Source organism: Callorhinchus milii, unplaced genomic scaffold (assembly GCF_018977255.1).
Source record: "Callorhinchus milii isolate IMCB2004 unplaced genomic scaffold, IMCB_Cmil_1.0 Scaffold3, whole genome shotgun sequence".
In the NCBI taxonomy this organism is placed as follows: domain Eukaryota; kingdom Metazoa; phylum Chordata; class Chondrichthyes; order Chimaeriformes; family Callorhinchidae; genus Callorhinchus; species Callorhinchus milii.
This window is the reverse complement of record NW_024704744.1, coordinates 41,528,031-41,550,042: the sequence shown is the minus strand read 5'-3', so window position 1 is coordinate 41,550,042 and position 22,012 is coordinate 41,528,031. Positions and strand designations below refer to the sequence as shown.

General features: G+C 40.2%; 1 protein-coding gene across 2 annotated transcripts in view; it reads right to left on the bottom strand.

Annotated features, from left to right (window-relative positions):
• Positions 1–22,012, bottom strand: part of bckdhb (branched chain keto acid dehydrogenase E1 subunit beta) — a 198,217-nt gene that overhangs the window by 141,692 nt on the left and 34,513 nt on the right. For both annotated transcript variants that reach the window (XM_007905051.2, XM_007905050.2), the window contains exon 6: positions 9,337–9,445. In XM_007905051.2, the coding sequence (XP_007903242.1) occupies positions 9,337–9,445 (109 nt within the window). The remainder of the gene's footprint in view (positions 1–9,336; positions 9,446–22,012) is intronic.

Here is a 22,012-nt window from a genome sequence, read left to right as displayed (position 1 = left end):
TCACCTGGTGAGAAAATTCTAGATTATCATTAAGATAATAAAATCTGTTTGTTTGATAATGGTAAAACTGCAGAATACTTATCCATCCTCATAACTGCATTATAGAACCATAGCTTATTTCCTTTCACAGACATCATAATCATAATAACCCTTTCATTTGATATAGCGCCTTGTCACGTTTTTGAGGCATCTCAAAACGCTTCACAGAATTGACTGTAGATTTTGCAGACGAACAGTTTCTGAAGCTCCCCCATTTAACCTGCTGACACCCAGTTTAAAATGAATACAGGAGGCCAACTAGCTACCAGGAAATTGTAATAATAAATTTTTCACAGCACCTTTCACATCAGACAGAAGTTTCAAAAATCTACACAAGATTCACTGTAAAGTGTAGTAACTGCATTTTGTAGCAAATTTGCACAGCAATATCCCCAAACAGCAATGAAGTAAATGATCAATTTTATCCAGAGGAATGTTGGCTGGGACACTGGGGGAAATGCATTTCCCTTTTAGAATAATTCCATAAGATTTTTAATATCCACTGGCAAATAGGAACTTAGTTCAACGTTTCATCCAAAGGATGACACCTCCAACAACGCATTACTCCCCCAGCACTGCACTGGAGTATCAGCCTGCACAATATGAGTTAAAAATTCCGATGTAGAGCTTATTGAGTCCACAACTTTCGGACTCAATAGCAACTTACATTTACATAGCACCTTTCACGTAGGACAACGTCTTGGAGCACTTTACAATGTTGGGGTCACATGCCGAGTGCGGGAGAGGGGAAAAGGGGAGAGGGCTACAGGCATAGTCTAAGAGGTAGATTTGAAGTCGGGAATTAATGACAGGTAGGGAAGGGGTAAGATGGAGGAGTAGAAAGATGGTGTTTCAGAGGGCACAAAGTTTAGGGGCACAGAATCTGAAAGCTCAGTCATTGATGGTGGCACGGAGAAGGCGGGGTCCCGTGAATCAAGTCAGAGTTCGCCAAGAAGAGGGAGTAGGAGAGTTGAGAGAGAGACCAGGGAGATTCAGGAGGTCAGAGCCAGAAGTGGGGAGACATTGGCAGGAGCCAAATGCTTCCATTTTGCCCATATTTAATTGCAGAATATTGTAGCTCATCCAGGTCTTGATCTCTGACAGGATTAGTTCATCAGTGGACCTGAAATCAAAATTAGAAGTGGAAAAATAGATTTGGGAGTCATCTGTACACATATGGAAGTTAACTCCCTGTCTGTGGGTGATTTTTTTTGTTCTAAATCCAAGCCATGACCTCGATTAATAATCCTAGCATTTGATATAGTGCCTAATCACATCATTAAGATGTCTCAAAGCGCTTCACAGGATATACTGTAAAATATAGATATTATATATATATACTGTGTGTATTTTTGTGGGCAAACACAGCAATTTTCACACGGTAATGTCCCACAAATAGTCATGCAATGAATGGTCAATTTTATTTGGGGAATTATTGGCCAGGAAACTCCATTATCAGTTATCACTTTGTATAAATGCAATTTGTTGTCCCTAATTTATCTCTCAAAGAGCCACACTGCCATCTAACATGACAACTGATGGCATATCTAAAATTACAGGAAATTTAAAGTCAGACTGCTCTGAAAGAAACGTTATGAATGAAATGTTGATGCAAAATACCTTTCACTCACTCACCCAGCATCTTTTTATTAAAACAATCACGCACACAGAATAAAAAAAAGTTATAATAAATTAAACATTATGGCAGTTGGGTAGGCACATCATGTCTGCAAGCATGTGGGAACTGATCCTGTGGGGTTTGTGGCTGGGGAATGGTGCAGAATAAAAAAAGGGAAATTGTAACTAAATGGAAGGGATTTTTTTTAAAAAAGTGTTAAAAACACGAATAATGATTTTACTGAAGGTTAATTAATCCCTCTTCATTACACACTTTTCCCCTAGATTTACATAACTTCAAGGAAAAAATATATAATGCTTTCAACTACAGAATACTATAAATAGAATGCCCAAACTTTACACTAAGTGATATTATCCTTAATAATAATCCTTGGTTTGATACATCTTATTCCTGTCAAAATGTCTCAAAGTTCTTCAGAGTTTTCTGTAAAATTATAGGTGCTATGTATTTGTAGAACAACCAATTTGCCCACAGGAATGTTCCAGAAAAAGCCATAATGGGAATGATCAATCTTTTCGTAATCATAAGGCGTATTTTAAACATTTTCTCAGGAATATATTTTCCAAACAAATGCTTGAAACCAATTAGTTTTAGTTTCTAGTCCGTAGTTTTACACCAATCCAAATCATACAAATAATAAAGAAATGAGACTTGATCGTATATTTTATCGCCATGTGGTTTGAACTGGCATGGTTCCTGCAAGTCTATAAAACTTAACTTTGTGACTCAGAGGAACAAAATGTACTGCTGTAGGAATGTAGCTGCTGCAGCTAACGAAAATACCCACTGGGTCACAACTGTAACCAATCCAGCAGTGGTGGCTAAGAATGCACACAAACCTGAAACAGACTTCCACAGTAGCTCAGCTCCAGAATATCCCGAGTTGCCAGGATTGCTTTATACTGTTATTAAGGTTTATTCTCCAGCGACAAGTTTTCATATAAATTTGTTTTAGCAATATCCAGAAGCTATTAATTAGTAAATAAGAATATAGTGGAAATCTGTTAACTGAATACTCATTTTAACAGTGAAAATTATTCAATAAATCAAACTATTCATATAATTAGGCTAAACATAAGAGGAAACTCATTTCCCAGTGTGTGGCCTCTAACTGCACTGGAACACTCTCCTCCACCAAACCTCACTCACATGTGGCCAACTGACCATTGCCAGTGCCCTCTCCAGGAAGCAAGGCGTGGGGAGAGGGAAGGAGGAGAGGACACCAATGAAGTTCTCTCTGGACTGTAGAAATGGGATTATGTGTTTATCTGGATTCAGATTCATTGTTTTTTTATACAAATGATCACATGGAAAATTATTCAACAAACCAATTTATTCATATATACAGTATTCAATTAACCAATCTATATTCTTAGATTAGTGTGGAAATGATTTGGGATTTCTAAATTCTATTCAATAAATTGAACTATTCAATTATCCAATATTCAATTAACTGAATTTCACTTATGGCTAAAATCAACTAACAAATAGTTTCTTAAGGTATACAAAGCTTTAAGTTCTTGTATGCCCAGGAAAATTTTAAAATGGGCAATACCTTCCTTTCCTGCAGTCACAATTTGGGGTGAAGAAAGCAGTATGAGATTTGATAATTAACACTTGTCATGAGTAACATATTTTGAGACATTCAGCATTTGGCCCCAATTGATGACCAATGCAGATGAACATATCCTGGCAGAGGTAGAGACTTTTCTGCCGCCTTGGGCACCGTCAATAACTCAATCCTTTTCCACAGTCTCTCCTCCCTGCTCCACCTACGCAGTTCTGTCCTTTCTTTTAGTAGGAAATAAATAACTCATTTTATGAAGAAAGTTATGTTTGCTGTGTTTCCTACGCTTTGTACACAACACCTGTGTGCAGAAAATGATGGCAATCTGATAACCAGGAAGTCACAGAATCATAATCAGCCATCTTTTTTAGTGAGGGAAGCCAGTGCACATGTGCATAACATGCAGGAAATGACATCAACAACAACCTGACAACACGGAAGTCAGCATCACTCCGTCACAACACGAGACACTGGACCAAGATGTCTGAGTTATACTGGGGTCGACCTGTACTAAGAGCCTATGCCCTTTGCATCCTCTTTCCACGAGTATTTATTCATTATCAAACCTGCCCTCTTCGTATTAGACCAAGAAAAGCAATTCTGCATCAGCAAATGGCCAAGAAGGCTCAGACAAGAGTGTCTGCCTCACTCTGACAATCCTCCTAGCTTGACAAAATACTAATTTGCTACAAATAACAGTTTCCACACTTTTTGAAGCTAAACATTGTGTTACTGTGCTAAATGCTATGAATTTGGATTGTTAAAACATCTTATCACAGCGAAACATAGCAAATATAATAACGATTTACATAGGCAAACGCAGCTGCATTCACGCCAGCAAAATCCCATGAACAGCAGTGAAGTAAATTTATTTGAAGCCTTCTTGGCCAGTGCACCAAGAGAAACACCAGTCTCTTTTGGAATTGACAAACTAAACCACCAGACAGGATCTCAGTCTTTTTTAATTAACTGGATTCATAAAGGCAGTCTGGTGAAATATTTCCTCTTTTTATTTGATGCTTAACATGTTACACATTTAATGTATTGCCACAGCTCATTTGCCTTCCTCTTTTGTTCACAATTATTTACCCTTCTCTCCTTAAAGTGTTGAGTTAAAAGTTGTGCAGACATCTCTGATACCTTGTCAATTGGCCATTCTTTCTTCCAGAGCCCGGATAGCAAGTGCTTACAGAATCTAGACCGAGATGACAACACAACAGACTCCAGACTTTTCCTCACCTGGCACCCAAGTCCACATTCAAGCAGAGGTCACTGGATACCAATCAGTAGCAGAAACTTTGGCTAATTTTACATGCCCTAGTCTAGAAGAGTTGAAAAGAGCAAGACCAATCTTCATCTCTTCTGGGCATGGAACTGATCACTCTAGTTGCCTCAACCTACATTCCTCGGTTGTGAGTATCAACCTGATCATTACAATTGTGCTGTGCCATTTATTTTCAACACTATACCTGTTGAACTGGTTACATTAGTGTCCGTCTTCCCTCACCTCCGCAACATCGCCAGGCTCCGCCACTGTCTTACATCGCAATCCGCCAAGACCCTCATACACGTATTCATAACATCCAGCCTCAACTACGCAAACTCCCTGCTTGCCGGCCTCCCCACCTCTCCCTCCATAGGCTGCAGATCATCCAGAACTCTGCAGCCCGTGTCCTCTCCCGCACCAGGTTCCGTGACCCTATCATCCCCATCCCCGCCCGACTCCACTGGCTTCCCATCACACAGAGGATACAGTTCAAGATTTGGTCCTCACCTTCAAAGCGCTCCATGGCCTTGCTCTCCCCTACCTCTGTGACCTCCTAACCTCCTACCAAATTGTCCACTCCCTCCGCTCAACAGGCTCCAGCCTGCTTCATGTCCCCTCGCTCGTCCCACAATTGGTGGGTGGGCCTTCTGCAGTCCGTCCACCTTGCCTCCTCCCTTGCCTCCTTCAAAAAAAAAACATCTCAAGACCCTCCTCTTTGACCATGCCTTCGGTCACCCTTCTTCCCTCCAACCCTGCTCTGCATCCTCCCCGATTCCCAGCTCAGGTCCGAAACACTGATTGTCCAGCACCTTGGGACGTCCTCCGGACATGAAAGGTACTTTACAAATGCAATTTTGTTGTTTTTGTCTTGATTCAGTCCAGGGTCCATTGAACCTACACTGAGGCCAGGTATCATCCTCAGCATAGATTTAGGATTGGAACTGGGAGCCATCTTGCATATCTCAACATTTACTCCAAGGTCGAATATAACAAGAATGGACAGATGGCATTCAGGCAAGATAGAGAGACTGTAAAAGTGAAAGGATTACCTTATATTTCAGGAGAACTGAAGATTAAGATAGTAGAGTTAGTATTGCAGGATAAGCCATGGCATGAAATTCTCTGATTCAATGTCTTTAGTAAGAAAAGGTCTGTCTCAAAAGCCATTTGTGGATTATGATAAACTAAAAAACCATAGTAAAGGGAAACACTCATCACTTAACAACAGTAATAGTAAAATGAGTAAGACATGGAAAGTAGTACAAATTGGGAACTTCAAATAGACCAACATAAACTGGTAATGCCCAAGGGAAGATCTCCTGGCTTTTTAATGTAATGCATGACTGCTTCATGGCTCACTGTGTCAAAGATGGTTTCCAATTGTCGTACAAGATTCAGACGTTGAGTCTGAATCATTATGTCTGAATCTGGGACTGGGGACGGGGATTCTTCCTATATCCTGTAAGCCAAAGCTCTAATGGTATTCCTAGCTAGACAAGCAGCTTGAAGCTTGCAGACAGTGCTCTCAATGTCTGTGCAGTTTTAGCTGATTCAACTCCACCAACTCTCAACATAGACTCTGGAGTTTCCCCAAGCTTTGGCTCATCCAAACCTGGCTAATAATCTCCAGAATTAGGTAAGAATGGTGCATCTCTCCAGGGAGAAAATACACACTCCTTTCCAGACACAAGGAAATTTCCCCGTGTACGTGGATAGATAAATTTGGTGTTGATGCTTTTAAGCATGGTGATGGGCTTCCATATGCATCAGATACATGACTGATCAAAAAAAAATCCAGACTTTATTCAATGAGTAGTGGAATCATGAGGCTGCAGTGACCTAAGAATGACGTGGGTGTGTAATTCTTCCCACCACTGTAGTTTTGCCAGTAGCTCAGTGTAAATGCAGCACTGTAAAAAAAAACTAGGTAAATTCAATAACCTGACTTCAACCACGGCAACATTACATTCAGAAGCCCTGACATAGGTACAGAGGGCCAATGAGTTAGGGTTCTAGCTACTAATGTGCACATGTAGTGATCATTTGAGGATGGCATCAGAGATATCTGTGATCTATCTTACACACTGTCAAATAGCTGCCAAAGCAAATCCTCTTGGCCATTTAGTACCAGAGCACTGCTAGTGCCAAACAAACACTACCTATTCAAAGCCACTGATTTGAAGAGAGGAAAGAAAATTCAGGATGAAGAGGGAAGCTATATACATACATGTGAATTTTGTTTATTTAAATTTAGTATTAGATTTTCCCAAGCTAAACAATGATTGTATTCTTTGGGAATTCACACTAAAAATTAAATTAATGATTTATTCAGCAAAACTTTAAAATATCTCCAAAGATACCTACACAAAATGAGCCATTTGAACAATTGCTATAAATAAAACAAGTAAGATTAGGATCCCTGATGTAGACAAGCTGCTTGACAAGGGACAGGTCATGCACTTTCAGCACAGCTTGTTGAGAAATACCACATCGGGCGGCAGGATTTGTTCCACTATTGACTTATGCAATACAGTACTACTTCTACAACTCAGAGGTACCCTCCAAATTACACATCAACTAGCCTCACCAGAACCAACCATCTGCAGTACAGAACAATCATAGACTAATTTCCTCCCTTTTTAACAGCTACTATTTTCAGTGACAGGAAACACAGAAGGCTGGAAACAACACCATGGGTTCAATTAACAAACAAGGAATAGAGAGAAGTCTGAAATGGTCCTTCAAGACCACCACTTGCAAATTATTCAGGTTAAAATCCTGCATTTCAACCCTCATCACCCATAAACTCCTAAAATTCCACTCATCCTTTGAAAGTTGAAAACGGCCGAAACAAGAGCCCCATCTCTAGACCTTCTGGCACAAGATAAAGGCAACAAACGATTAGGACACCAGAACAAACTCCCTTCTCTTTTCGGTATAATGTATCTATTGTATCTACCTTCTTAATATTTTGTGGGCTCTTTAACATCCACCTAAACAGGCAGACACGACCTTGGTTTAAAATCTCATCCAAAGGATGGTGCCTCTTACATTGCAAGGCTCTTCAAAACTGAAGTGCAGCAGCAACAACAACAAGAAGAAATTGCATTTATAGAGCGCCTTTCACGTCGGGAGGACGTCCCAAGGCGCTGGACAGTTGGGTCGGGACCCGAGCAGGGGGGAAATGGTCAGGGTGAGGGGAGGGAAGGGACGGGGCGAGGAGGGGGTAGAGAGTCGAGAAGGAAGCTGAAGGCACGGTTTAAGAGAAAGGTCTTGAGACCGGCCTTGAAGGAGGAAAGGGAGGAAGAAAGGCGAAGGCACTGGGGGATGGAGTTCCAGAGCCTGGGGGTTGAGAGGCTGAAAGCCCGGCCACCAATGGTAGGGCGGTTAGGGCGGGTGATGTGGAGTAGACCGGAGCCAGAGGAACGGAGGGTACGGGCAGGTAAGTAGGGGGTTAGTAGGTCGGAGAGGTAGGAGGGAGCAAGGCCGTGTTTATGACCTCAAAGTTCCAAAGTGGATCTTGAACCCACAATCTCCTGACCCAGAGAAACGGCTGCTGTCAACTAGGCCTGGTGGGTTGTACATATCTATAACTAACTTGAATTCCATCATGTAATTGTATTGCCCCTCAACTCAAGAAAGTGTGTACTCAAAGAGGAAGACTGTTTAGATTCCTTTCCCTATCTCACCCTCTCCACAGTTGAGACCTTCATCTCTCACATAAAGGTAAGACATTTCAAAAAAACGTCCTTGCTAGCTTCCCTGGTTCCATGCGTCACAAGATACAACTCATCCAAAATTCTGCAACTGCAGCCAGACTCCACACATATTCATAATCCTCACCAGACTGCCCTGGCTCCCAGTACCCCGGTCAATCAACTAAGACAGTCTTCCCTCTCCCTACTTATGCAATCTCTTCAAGTCCATTCTCCACCTCACGTCTCCTCTTTTCCAACTCATTCCCTCCATCTCAGCATCAGGGGTCAAACCTTCTGCCACTCTGCCACCCCTGTTCTCTGAAACTTTGACTAATATGAGACAATTTGTTTAATACAATTATCATTAAACATTTGCTTTTTTTCCTTTCTCTCAACTCTTTTAAATTCATGCTTAACTGATGAATGCTTGAATTAATTAAGCTGTCATCAATTGGCTCAATTAACATGAAGCAAACAAAATATTTACCCATTTTAAAACAATTTATTTCAACTCCCTCACATGTTGGTAATGTTGGGTTCATTATCTCCTCTGTGACATTTTTTTGATGTGATTTCAGCAATAGAAGTGCTGAAGTATATAGAAGTATATTTTTCGGAAAGAAAAACACAAAATGAAATAATCAAGTTATTTTCAAAGGTCTAATTTCAGATAGAATGTTCACTCAATTTTATTTCCACTGTTCTTGAATCAAAATTCAAGGAAATATTTATGTTCCTATGCAATTTTTGCATAAGGGAAACCAGATATCTTTTAGTCTCAGCAACAAACACATTATGGATTCAATTATTTCCAAAATTTACTAAAAATAAAATTCAGGTTAAATTCCAAAGATGATTTTTCATAAAGTAAAACAAGACATTGAGAGGAGAAGCAAGATATTATCAAAGCCAAACATCATTACATAACAAAAGGGACAAAAAAATGTCTTATTTGATCTCCAACATACATAAACGTCTGGTTTCAACTTCTGCAAATACATTTCTATATTCCAATGAACCCCAAAACTACAAATATTCGGTCATATTGCTCCTTTTTTTCAAATTGGATCACAAAATAAAGTAAGCATGAACCAGAACTTAGTAAACAATGTATTTGGAAACTTACCTGCAGCTCTGTAGAGAATTTTAGGCTCAAAGAATATACAAGGATTTTTATCTTCTATGCATGATAGCAATAATCCCTTGGCCTGTACAGGACTCCTTGGAATAACCACCTGCAACAGACAAAATATTCTGAAAACTTTTCCACATGTTAGTTCTACATTGTCAACTTGATGACCAGTCACCTTCAAGTCTAGACGCCAACAGATATTTTCCACTAAAGACTTCTAAATAGAAATGTAGTTTTTCAGAATGCATTAGCAGACTGCTATTCAGTTTGAAAGCTTCATATTTAGGTTAGACCACTGTAATGAATGGCTATTTCATAGATTGTCAAGACTAAAAAACTTGCAACACCAGAACAGTTTGAATACAGTAAAACTCATATATGTGGTATCAGTCGAGACCATAGCATTTAATATGACTTACGTGAAGTCCACGTTGCAGGTAAACTTGTATAAGCCATATAAAATCCAATTTAATTAATAATCTACACTGCGTATGCGTAATTCAATATAGCCGGTATGTGTTCATGTGGTACTTTGTCACTACAGCCAGTAGGTGCGCATGCAATGATAAATCAAGACTACATTTACAGCGATTCAATGGGTCTTGACTCATCGTCACGTGCGCATCATTCTCCCCACCCTTTATGTTGAGAAGCACCTCCTAAATTCCCTTTTAGATCTGCTACTGACCATCCATATATCTTATCTTGGTTATAATAATAATTCTTAATAATAATCCTTGTATTTTTGCACCTTTCAAGTCAGGGGAATGTCTCAAACGTTTCACAGGATTTATTGTACATTGTAATAATTGTGTATTTTATGGACGAACATGGCAGCTAATTTGTGGATACCAACAGTAATACAGTTCTAGTTTAGGTATTTGCTCAAAGAATATGAGTAAATTAATGAGATACGATCAATTGCCTTCTAAATCCGTGCTTATAAACTGTTCTTAGTGTTTTTCAGCTGAGATGATCTCCAGAATTTTCTGCACTGTTTTTTGTATTTCCCTGGGCCTCACTCAGAAAATACAAACATCAAATTCACTTGTATGAAAATAGGAGGGCTGAGCAAAAATGGAAACAAATCAAGGTTTAATGGCCATTTGTTTAAATTATGAACTAGAACAAAGAAGAAATGCTCCCCAATCTTAAAGCAAGTTCCTAATGGAAAATGTCTACCTATGGAAATGTCTACCTACAACAAGATTCCATTTATAGAGCGCCTTTCACGTCCGGAGGATGTCCCAAGGCGCTGTGCAGTTGGGTCAGGACCCGAGCAGGGGGGAAATGGTCAGGGTGAGGGGAGGGAAGGGAGGGAGCGAGGAGGGGGTAGAGAGTCGAGAGGGGAGCTGAAGGCACGGTCAAAGAGAAAGGTCTTGAGACCGGCCTTGAAGGAGGAAAAGGAGGAGGCAAGGCGAAGGCACTGGGGGATGGAGTTCCAGAGCCTAGGGGCTGAGAGGCTGAAGGCCCGGCCACCAATGGTAGGGCAGTTGGGGCGGGGGATGTGGAGACCGGAGCCAGAGGAACGGAGGGTGCGGGCAGGTAGTTAGGGGGATAGTAGGTCGGAGAGGTAGGAGGGAGCAAGGCCGTGAATGGCCTTGTAAGTGAGGATGAGGATCTTGAATTCGATCCTCTGGGGGATGGGAAGCCAGTGGAAGTAAGCGAGGGTGGGAGTGATGTGGTCGCGAAGCCTGGTGCGGGACAGTACACGAGCTGCAGAGTTCTGAATGACCCATCTAATGAATGACCTACCTACCTAATAAACAAAATTTAAACCCCTTGCTGAGTGAGACTATCGGTTTCTTAGTGTTTTAATATAATGTATTTAGATAGTTCACGTTTATTCTCCCTTGTACTTACCACCATTCAATTTAACACTTCCTGAGTTTTGGTCTCTCTTTTAGAACGTATTCATATGCAACCTAACGCACAGTAGAAACCATCATTACATTAACTGACACATGCTGTTTCATCTCAGTCTGGGAAGAGTAGCTTTACTTTCTACAACTGTGCAATAAACAAGATGTCAATACTTTTTGTGGAAGTACTAAGTTATAGAATGCAAGAGATAACAAGCTTCATTTTAATGCCAGAGAAAAGCAATGTAGGACTATTAGTAAAGTACAATACATGAATTACATTAATTACGGTCCATACTGTTAAGTTTTGAAAAGCTATTGTATCAAATGGTAAATTTACCACTATTGCAGAAACTACAGTAAATAATTTGAGTTTTTGAAGCCACAAAAAACCAAAAAGTTAGTCTTTTGGGGTTCTCATTGCATTCAGTCCAGTTTTTAAATGAAACAAGATGTGGAAAGTAAAAAAAAATGTTATTGTACTAAATCATTTCAAGCTTATTGGAGACACTTGGAAGTGGAAAGCCCACAATCTTGCATATCATCCAATAAATTTAATTTCCTATTAAGTTCCATAAAAAACCTAATTAGCGTTAATCAATTGAACAATATGAAACTTGCTGTGCCACTTCACTGGAATCCCAATTTGCAACATCTAAGTAACCAGCAGTGAGATTTAATTTCACCTTCATTTTCAGAAAAAAGGAAAAATACACAGGGGCCAATGAATCCAAATGTGAAACACTTCAGATACTTTGTGAAGAGTTAATTCAGATATTCTGTAAAGAGCTTTGAGATTATTATTATTATTAACAAGTTGTGGTTTTTATTTTCTGTGACAGGCGTTTCTATAATAAGTGTAAATATATATTCTATATATCAATAAACATATATTTTGTTTTTAAATATTTTTAATTCAGGAACATAACAACAACAACAACAAGATTCCATTTATAGAGCGTCTTTCACGTCGGGAGGACGTCCCAAGGCGCTGTACAGTTGGGTCAGGACCCGAGCAAGGGGGAAATGAAGGCAATGTTCTGACATTGAAAAAGGGCAATGGACAGGAAAGGCAGAATTTGAAACTACGATTGGAGATAAATAGAGGTGGTACACCCCTTAAATTCAAGCAAAGTGATTAATGCATGAAGGTGCTGTCAAGAACCAAAGAAGAAAGCTTCAATTCTCTGAATTTCTGAGTCAATTTTTTTGGTCAGTCAGGTATCTGACCTGTTGAAACCCCTTAACATGCTTAACAATATCCAAACCAGCAGAATTTCACATATAAGCCAAGAACCAAAGCCAGGAGACCACAGAGTGTTGAAATTCAACCAGCTAAAATGGCAGGCTTCCCATTACTTCTCCAGCTAAACCCACTATCCCTCCCAGTGAATGGTCTTCCCTTCTAAGTCCTTCTGATTAGCCAGGCTAGCTGATAAGTCATCAGCAGTACCATGGAGACATGTGGATCATATGCCTGGCTTAGGAAACAAATTACTCAGAATTTGACAGAAATTTAACTTGCTTCTGACTCCATTGCCAATCATGTTAACCTGGAGCTAGCTCAGCTCCTGAGACTCCTTCTTATCCTCCTCCCACAATCAGGGCAGTTGTCACATATAATAGCTATGGACTTGGATTAAAGGACGCTTCAGAGTCATTCGTACCTATATATAAGCTAATGAATGGTATACTTATGAGGTGGTCAGAATCTAGTAGTACTCCAACGCACTCTGGGGTCCCCAAGCCTTGGCTCTTGCCAAAGTGCACCTAATGCTTTCCAGAATTAGGTAAGCAGGATGTGTCCCTCCAGGGAGAGAGAGAGCGCGCATCCAATCTAACAATCTATCTCTGGAATTTCCATGAGTAGGTGGAATGCATGGAAATCTCAACTTGATTTGGATACAACAACAACTTGCATCTATATAGTGCCCCTCATGCAGAGAAGCATTCCAGAGCACTTGACAGTGGCGGAGCATGACGCCGAGCCGGGGGAAGGGGGAGGTGACTGTAGGCACGATCGAGCAAAAAGGTCTTCAGGCGCGACCTGAAGATGGGGAAGGAAGGGGCAAGGCGGAGGGATAGAGGAAGAGTGTTCCAGAGTTTCAGGGCTTAGTGGCTGAAACCTCTTAACATGGTGATGGGTTTCCACATGTCAGAAACCAGGCTGACCAAAACAAAATGTTCCGTAAATTTGTGAGTGTAACGCAGATCTACTGATTCTAAATTAAAATCTCATGAGTGGGCTACCGTAGCAAATGACTTAAACATAGCGCAAGTGGAATTTAAGTTCCACCTATCAAGTGTTCAGCTCTAATCAGACAATACAAATTAATCTGGTAATCTAGAAAATGTTAGAAAAGGGAGATGACCTCAATTACAAGTCGTAGTTATTCTTCTGAGGTTTCATTTCAGTGCAGCTGGAGGTAGTGCAAGAAAACTGGTGGATTTAGAATATTTGTACTCTACATATTACCTTCAATGTAAAGATAATATAGAGTACACAGAAAACTTCCAGCAGCATATTTCATGCAAGTAGGCCATAAACCGACACAATTAAATGCAGAATTTTAAAGTACAAGCTTCAAAAATATTCAAAGTGAACAAAATGGAGCAAATCAAGTGCAATTTAAGGACCTGTTCACGCATTACAACGCAATAGATTAATTCATGCCTTGATGTGAAAATTTCCAACCTTGATGCATCTCATTTNAAAAAACCTCATCCACGCATTGATGACATCTAGGCTCGACTACGTCAACTCCCTGCTGGTCAGCCTTCCCAACTCTTGCCTCTACAAGTTGCAGATCATCCAGAACTCTGCAGCTCGTGTCCTGTCCCGCACCAGGCTCCGTGATCCTATCAGCCCACCCTCGCCCGGTTCCACTGGCTCCTCGTCCCCCAGAGGATAGAGTTTAAAATCTTTGTCCACACCTTCAAGGCCCTCCACGGTCTTGCTCCTTTCTACCTCTGTGACTTACTAACTCCATATCAACCTGTCCATTCCCTCTGCTCAGCAGGCTGTGGCTTGCTCCACGTGCCCCGCAGGCTGTGGCATGCTCCACGTCACTTGCCCGGCCAGCCCCACAATTAGTGGTTGGGCCTTCTGCCTCTTTGCCCCCATCCTTTGGAACTCCATCCCATATTCCCCTCACCTTGCTCCCTCCCTTGCCTCCTTCAAAGCACATCTCAAGACCCTCCTTTTCGACCATGTCTTTAGTCATCCTCCTACCTTTCTTGATCCTCTCCCTGCTCAGGTCAAAATCCCTGACTATCCAATGTCTTGGGACGTCCTTCTGACTTGAAAGGTGCTATACAAATCTAATTTTGTATTGCATTGTATATATGAAACACATTTTGCTCCTATTCATGTTGAAAATCTCTAAGAGGTTCATTTTATGGGCACAAATCAATTTATGAATAAATACAAAATAGCTCCATTTACACATTGTACATCTGCCACTTTCAATTAGTTTAATGTGGTTGACCTTCACTACAACTACTTTACTGACTGCAGTAAACAATGCAAAAAACCTGCAGCTACATATTAGCTCAGGATGTACAGCATTGATGAAACAGAGAGGACCATCAACAATTGACATCGGTCACAGTTCTTTCAATTTCTCTCCATTCAACCATTGCATCTATATATTTTCCTCCTGAATTTCTACCCCAGTTTGGTTGACACCCCAAAAGCTTAATTTTAATGGAAACCTAGGGCTAAAGCAGGGCACCATGAAGGCTGAAATGAGCAAGAAAGAAGATAAATCAAGAACCACAATAAATTGCATCTATATAGTGCCTTTCACGTCAGAAGGCCATCCCAAGGTGCTGGACAGTTGAGATTTTGCACCCGAGCTGGGGATTGCATTCAGGAGGGAAGACAATCAAAGCCACGGTCAAAGTGGAAGATCTTGAGACGGACATTGAAGAAGGCGAAGGAGGGGCGAGGTGAAGGGACTCCAAGATGAGTTCAGCCAGTGAGGGCAGAAAAGCCTGAAGGCCCGTCCACTGATGGTGGGACAGGCAGGACGGGGGACATGAAACAGTCCTGCCGAACGGAGGCAGTGGGCTTTACGTTAATATTTAAGTGTGAATACACTGGTGTAGAGAACAAACAAAGTGCCACTGCCACGAGAAATCCCTAAACTGCATAAGTTAATGCTTCCCCCATTTCATAGAATAGTAAGCGAAACATCTATTTAGCAGATTATATTCTAAGACATGCACAGTAGATAGTTGTGAAAAATTACGTTTTTATAGCAATTCCTCCAAAATCATGTATTTGGCTCACTAATCTGGACACCAGTTGATTAATGTTATAAATTACCTTGCAGGACATGAGCAGCAAGCAGTTTTTGCAGCAATCAATGGGTATTTAATGCTAGCATGCATTGAATAGAAATCGGGCATAGCCCAACTGTGTACTCCTGGAGAAAACCACTGCTTGGCACCGAGCACTGTAATGATTAGTCTTTTCTACTTCATGCATGCTTTCGTGACTGATTGTTTCTTCCAATGTCATATGACAGGAAACAGTAAAACCACATCTATAACTTTACTAAATTGCTATTAAAATACAGGGGACCCATTTTTACTAGTTCACTCTCTAGCTGGGATTTTACAGAAAGTTTAAATACAGCTCAAAGTTACGATGCTTTTTTTTAATACTACATTTTTCTTTGAATTTTGCTAAATGTTCTGAACTGTTTTTCATTTCCTGTGAATTTCATTCAAAGACTGAACACAAATAATAATCATTCTTGCATTTGATATAGCATCTTTCATGTTAGCGAGACATCTCAGAGAATTCACAGCATATACTGTAGAGTGACTGTTTGTTTTGTAGACAAATATAGAATAATAATCCTTGCATTTAATATAATGCCTTATCACCTTGTTGAGATTTCTCAAAGCACTTCACAGGACTTACTGTAAAGTTTACTCATTGTATACAGTAAAATCCACATAAGTCGTATCAGTCAGGACCATAACATTTAATATGACTTACATGAAGTCCGAGTTGCAGGTAAACTGCATAAGTCATATAAAATCGGATTTAATCAATAATGAACACTGTGCATGGGTAATTTACTGCAACCGTTAAGTGCACATATGGTGGCAGGTCAATATCCTGCTTTCAATGCGTTTTGATTCGTCGCCACAAGCGATTTGACGGATTGTTGGTTAGAACACTGGGAGAAACTCCCTTTTCAAATAATGCCATAGGATATTTAAGGTTGACCTGAACAGTTAGATGAGACTTGATTAACATCTACTACGAAGGACGACACCTCTGAGAATACAGCCCACCCTCTGGGGTATACCACGGTATTGGAATGTCAGCCTGGAATATGATGTCAGAGTCCCAACATTGGGTTTGAACCTAATTTGATTCAGAGGTGAGAGTGTTACCAACTGAGCTGAAGTTTAGGTTACTGCCATGCAGGAATGTATTTCATCCTGATCTGGGTGTCAGCCTCTTCAAGGAGGGTAGAAGAACTGATGAGAGATGATGAACAGATTGAAGGTCTTAACGACCTAGTCCACTAGGAGGAAGAGTTACCCTATTGATACCAAGAACGTCCAAAGAATCTCTCAGTTTTTAGTGGCTCTTAAGCTATTGATTTCAGTAGTCACTGCACCTATATTGGATGTACTGAGCATAAAGTGCTTTGAGACACACTCACAATGTGAAAGGGGCTAACTATATCAAATTCAATGATTATTTATCATTTTTGAAGGCTTGTGGTTTAATCAGGAAGGAACAGAATGGATACCGTTCTCGTGAGGAGTATGTGGCGCATGTTGTGGCTTTCTATGAGATTGCGGAATTGCACAAGGGATGCATTCATCGATTTCCGTAAGATATTTGACTTAGTGCCTCATGAATTCCTCAAGACTGAACTGAAAGCTATGGAAATACATGAGCAAATTTTGGATAATCAAAATTAGGTAAACAGGGTACATCCCTCCAGGGATAGAGTGTGTATTCCATTCCAGCACTTGGCATGTGTATATGAAATACTCAATCTGGTTTGGATACACTTAAACATGGGTTTCCACATGTGTCAGACACCCAGCTGACCAAAAGAAAATGCTTCAACATTTGTGATATTGTCAGCAAAACCAGTACATGTGGGTCTAATTGATGAAATTGGCATTTGAATAAGAAACAGCTCAATTAATGTGATTTTATTGCTATTAATGTACTGTATACAGGTCAAAAGCATAAAAACTTTGATGCAAATGTACATCAAAGTGCAGAGCAAATTCACAGGGTAAGTTGAATGCAAACTGCCATGCCTGTACACATTAGGAGGTAGTGAATTTATGCTCATGAATGCATGCAAATACTGTAAGGTCTGCCACGATTGAATAAATTGGTGAAAGGGGTTTCATATTCCGAATGGTCTACTTCAGATCTAAGGTTCTCCTGTTACTGAGTTATAAATATATTGTGTCACAATAAGGATGTTAATTAGAGCAAGGCACTTCCTCACAAGAAGGAAGAAAGTGTAAAAGAAAAACTTGCAACCATGTTGGCGTATCTACTGTGAACAGATCAACTGCCCACAAAATACAGTCAATTCACTTTACAGCGTAATTCTATGAAGTGCTTTGAGGGGTCTCAAAGACGTGATAAGGCACTATATCAAATGCAAGGATTATTATTATTATCTAATCTCCTTTCATACTATCTTTCAGATATTCCTGTAATTGAAAGTCTCCAAAAACACGTGCGCTGTCAACATCAAATTTGTTCATTCCTTTGACACAAACTTATTTCAGATGTGGATCTGTTGTTAAAAAAAAAGCAATAATTTTTAAGTGAGTAAAATCTGCAGATTCACTGCCAGTATTGAAAAAACGAATCCGTCCATTGTTTCACTCAAGTCAAAAGTAACACAAATAAAACATCCTAACCATCATAGGGCTATGGAAATATTATGTCTTGTCCCCATCATTTGTTGCCCTGCTTTTCCCTCATATCTTACCATTCCCTTCCCTACCCCATTTGCATCAAGTACTCTGTCCACATAACTTGAAATTATCTTCCCATACAATGCACAGAATGCTCACCCCAGTCACTTTAAGCTTTTCACATTCCTACTTTGAAGTGGTTGGTTTTGTAAATCTCAGAATTGCTTACCTTTGATGTTGGATGGACATTTACAAAGAGGAGAGTGATCACTAAGTTGAAAAGGAAGGAGGGGAGCTTGAGGATGTTGACTAAAATAGGATTTTAGAGAAAGGTAGAAGCATAAGGCATAAGAAGTGACTATCCTCCTGGGGGACGGTGGGGGGATGGGGGGGGGGTCTCTTTGGAGATGAACTGGCTCCAAGGTGACATGCCTGGCAACGGAATATCCGATTCAAACCAGCCCTCTGTGGCGGTCTCGGTAGTCCATTCCTGAGCCAGGCAGGTCCGCAGTATTCCAAGGCACTGCTGATGACAGCACAGCCAGCCTGGCTCATCGGCAGGACCTGGAAGGGCAAACCAGTCACTGGAGGCAGGGAGTCATCCACTCAGCTCCTGCAAACCAAACCCCTAGGGTGGTCCTAGTTGGACAAGCAGCGGGAAAGCTTGCCAAACCGCAATATCAATCTATGCTGTTTTAGTTGGTCAGACTTTAATGCACACTCTTGGGGTCCCCAAGCCTTGACTCTTGCCAACCTGCGCCTATTACTTTCCAGATGAACGTCCCCCAGGAAGAGAGTGTGCATACCATTCCAACAATCTATCACTGGGATTTCCATGTAATGCTGGGATGCATAGAAATCGTATCTTGGTTTGGATACTCTTAAGTATGGTGATGGGTTTTCACACATAATAATAATAATCCTTGCATTTGATATAGCGCTTTTCACGTCGGGAGGACGTCCCAAAGCGCTTCACAGAACACACTGTAAAGTGAATTGACTGTATATTTGTGGGCGAACGCGGCAGCCAATTGCGCACAGCAATGTCCCACAAACAGTCGTAGATTAAAAATGACCAATTTATTATTGTTTTTGGAGGGATTATTATTAGGCGTGTGGAGTAAGGAAACTTGCCCAAGGTTTCGCCCTGCCTGGAATTGAACTCAGGTCTCTCGCTTGCAAAGCGAGTGCTCCAACCACTGAGCTACAGGACTCCACATATCAGACACCTGGCTGACCAAAAAAAAGCATAAGGCAAAAAGATTTTAGAAGGGAGTTCCAGAGACAACATCAAAGTGGATGAAAGTTGGGTCACCAAGTCTTTATGTACTATACATTTATATATATATATAGAGAGAGAGAGAGAGAGAGACACACACACACAGAGGGAATGAAAAACAAGCACCATAATCAGAAGCAGTCAATCTGCTGGAAGAGTGCAGCCTGGCGAGGAGGAGGACAATGAACAGGTGGAGCTGAGTGTGGGAGAAAATATGAGTTTTGTATAACTTGTTATAGATGTGTTCACATTTTGACACTGAAGGAATGCTTTATTGGAGACATTAATCAACAGACGTTGGTCAATATTTTTATTAATATCAACAGCACTGTGTGGTTTTTTCAAATAAAGAATATGTACCAGCCATTTTAATTCCAATTTCAGTGAGGGAGAAACAAAAAAAACTAATGCACAGCTCATGGGGTGTAAATCATTCAGAACGTTTAACATTTCTCATCACCTCTGAAAATATGTAGATATTTTAACCAACTTGAGTTACCATTGCTAAAATACTGAAGATATTCAAGTTCTACAATTGTGAAACAGCTCTCATCTGAAAAATAAGCATGATTTTGTTCTGCTTCCTGCCATCAGGGTGTATTTTGGCACTTTTCATTGCGCATATATGTAACTAGAATCAATTAAAATTTCTTCCAGATATTTAGCAACCAGTAAAGGAGCAGAAGTGCCAGATTGTCTTCAAAAAGTACAGAATGACAAACCAGCCAAATCAGCTATGAAGGAGTAGTCAGTGGCAGACTTTGTAGCATCAATAATTAGATTACACCCCCACCACCATCATCATTGAGTATGGCTTTTCCAGAGGCATATTTGAAACAAAATAAACATTGAAAATAAACACTGGAGATCATCCTTGATACTCTCTGCACTGCCTGTAAGATCTGGACATTCTCTCTTTCGCTGCTGCAACTAGACCTGTATGTAGAACTCAAGGTTTGACCTGACCAGAGTACTATATAACTTGAGTATGATGTCTGGGGATCTTAACCCCAATGATTTCGAAAATATAGCCCAGCATCCAGTTTGCCTTATCTTGTCATTTGCATTTATACTGCAAATCACTTTTTTTCTGGAAGTGGTTTTACTAGATGAAACAAATAGAGAATTGTAAGTCACAAACTGCATTTATATTTCATCTTCAACAACCATTCAATGGAATGTACACACCAAATAGATTCAAGACACTCTATAGGCTGGAACTACTGGCACCAAAAAGACTGTATATAAACTGAGATCAAACCACATGTATGAAAACCATATTCCAGCGGAAAGTGTGGGCAGCTTTGAAAGGAAATGAGATTAGATTAGCACGTGAGAGAGGAAGAAATGGCATTTTGAAAATGGGACTGGCTAAACAGATTGTAATAGTGTTCAGGTGCTGATTATATAGCAATAATCCTTGCATTTGATATAGCGCCTTACCATGTCTTTAAGACGTCTCAAAGCGTTTCATAGAACATACTGTAAAGTGAATTGACTGTATATTTTGTGGGCGAAACACAGCAGCCAATTGCGCACAGCAGTGTCCCACAAACAGTCATGGATTGAGGGAATACATTTTTTGGGAAGGCATACAGTATATGAAGGGATACAGTGTATGGAAATATTCCTATGTTCCCATACACACGGATTGTCAATGTACATATTCTAAATAAGTAAAATATATAGAATCACTAAATCTTACTGCACAGACAAGGCCATATCATTCCTGTGCTGACTCTCTGAAAGAACTATTCATTTAGCCCCAGCGGGACCTGTGCTTTCCCCACAGAACTTTTAGGTTTTTCTTTTTCAAATATTTATCCAATTCCTTTTACAAGTTATAAACACTCCATTTGATTTTGCTCACTCGTCCAGAGAAAGAATTTTCCTTTTATTTTCACCTTATTTAAACTTTCATCAAAAGTCAGAAATGCATGACTGAATGGTATCCTCTTTACGTACTATAAAGAGTGTGCTTCTATCAACTGACAGGAGGTGCACCTTATAAAGAAAAATCAAAGATTTTCCTCCTTTTCACTGTGAGGCAGTCCAACATACAGCTCCCTGAGAACCAGTGTCGTATTAACAGATGGCAGCTGGATCTGAATATCAATCAAAGATGAGGATTGAAACAGAAGCTCTGCTGAATGAGTCTGAATAAGCTATCAGAGCACTTGGTGAAGTGAGTTTCATCCATAGTTCTTGTCAATTGGGATTTAGATAATAATTTTAAAAATGGGTCAAGGATCTCAAACCCTGATTCTCAGAATCCTGCTTGAGAAATACCTTTCAATACAGTATCCTTTAAAACCTAAAAATGCAATGAAAGGCATCCAATTTGTGCCACTTTCTTCACTCTGTTTCCAATGCTTTGTAATTGTTTCCTTAGTTTTCACTAGATACATTTAGGAATACTCTATTTCCACCAATGCAAACTTTTAAAACTACAGGAATCAACACCAAACACAAAATACAACTGACACCTATCTATTCATATCTGCTGTTTACTACCAACAAAAAATGCAAACATTTAAAATGAAAAGGAAACTTTACCAAAATGCAAACAATTTCATATTACCCTTATGCAAGACTTTAAATTAGA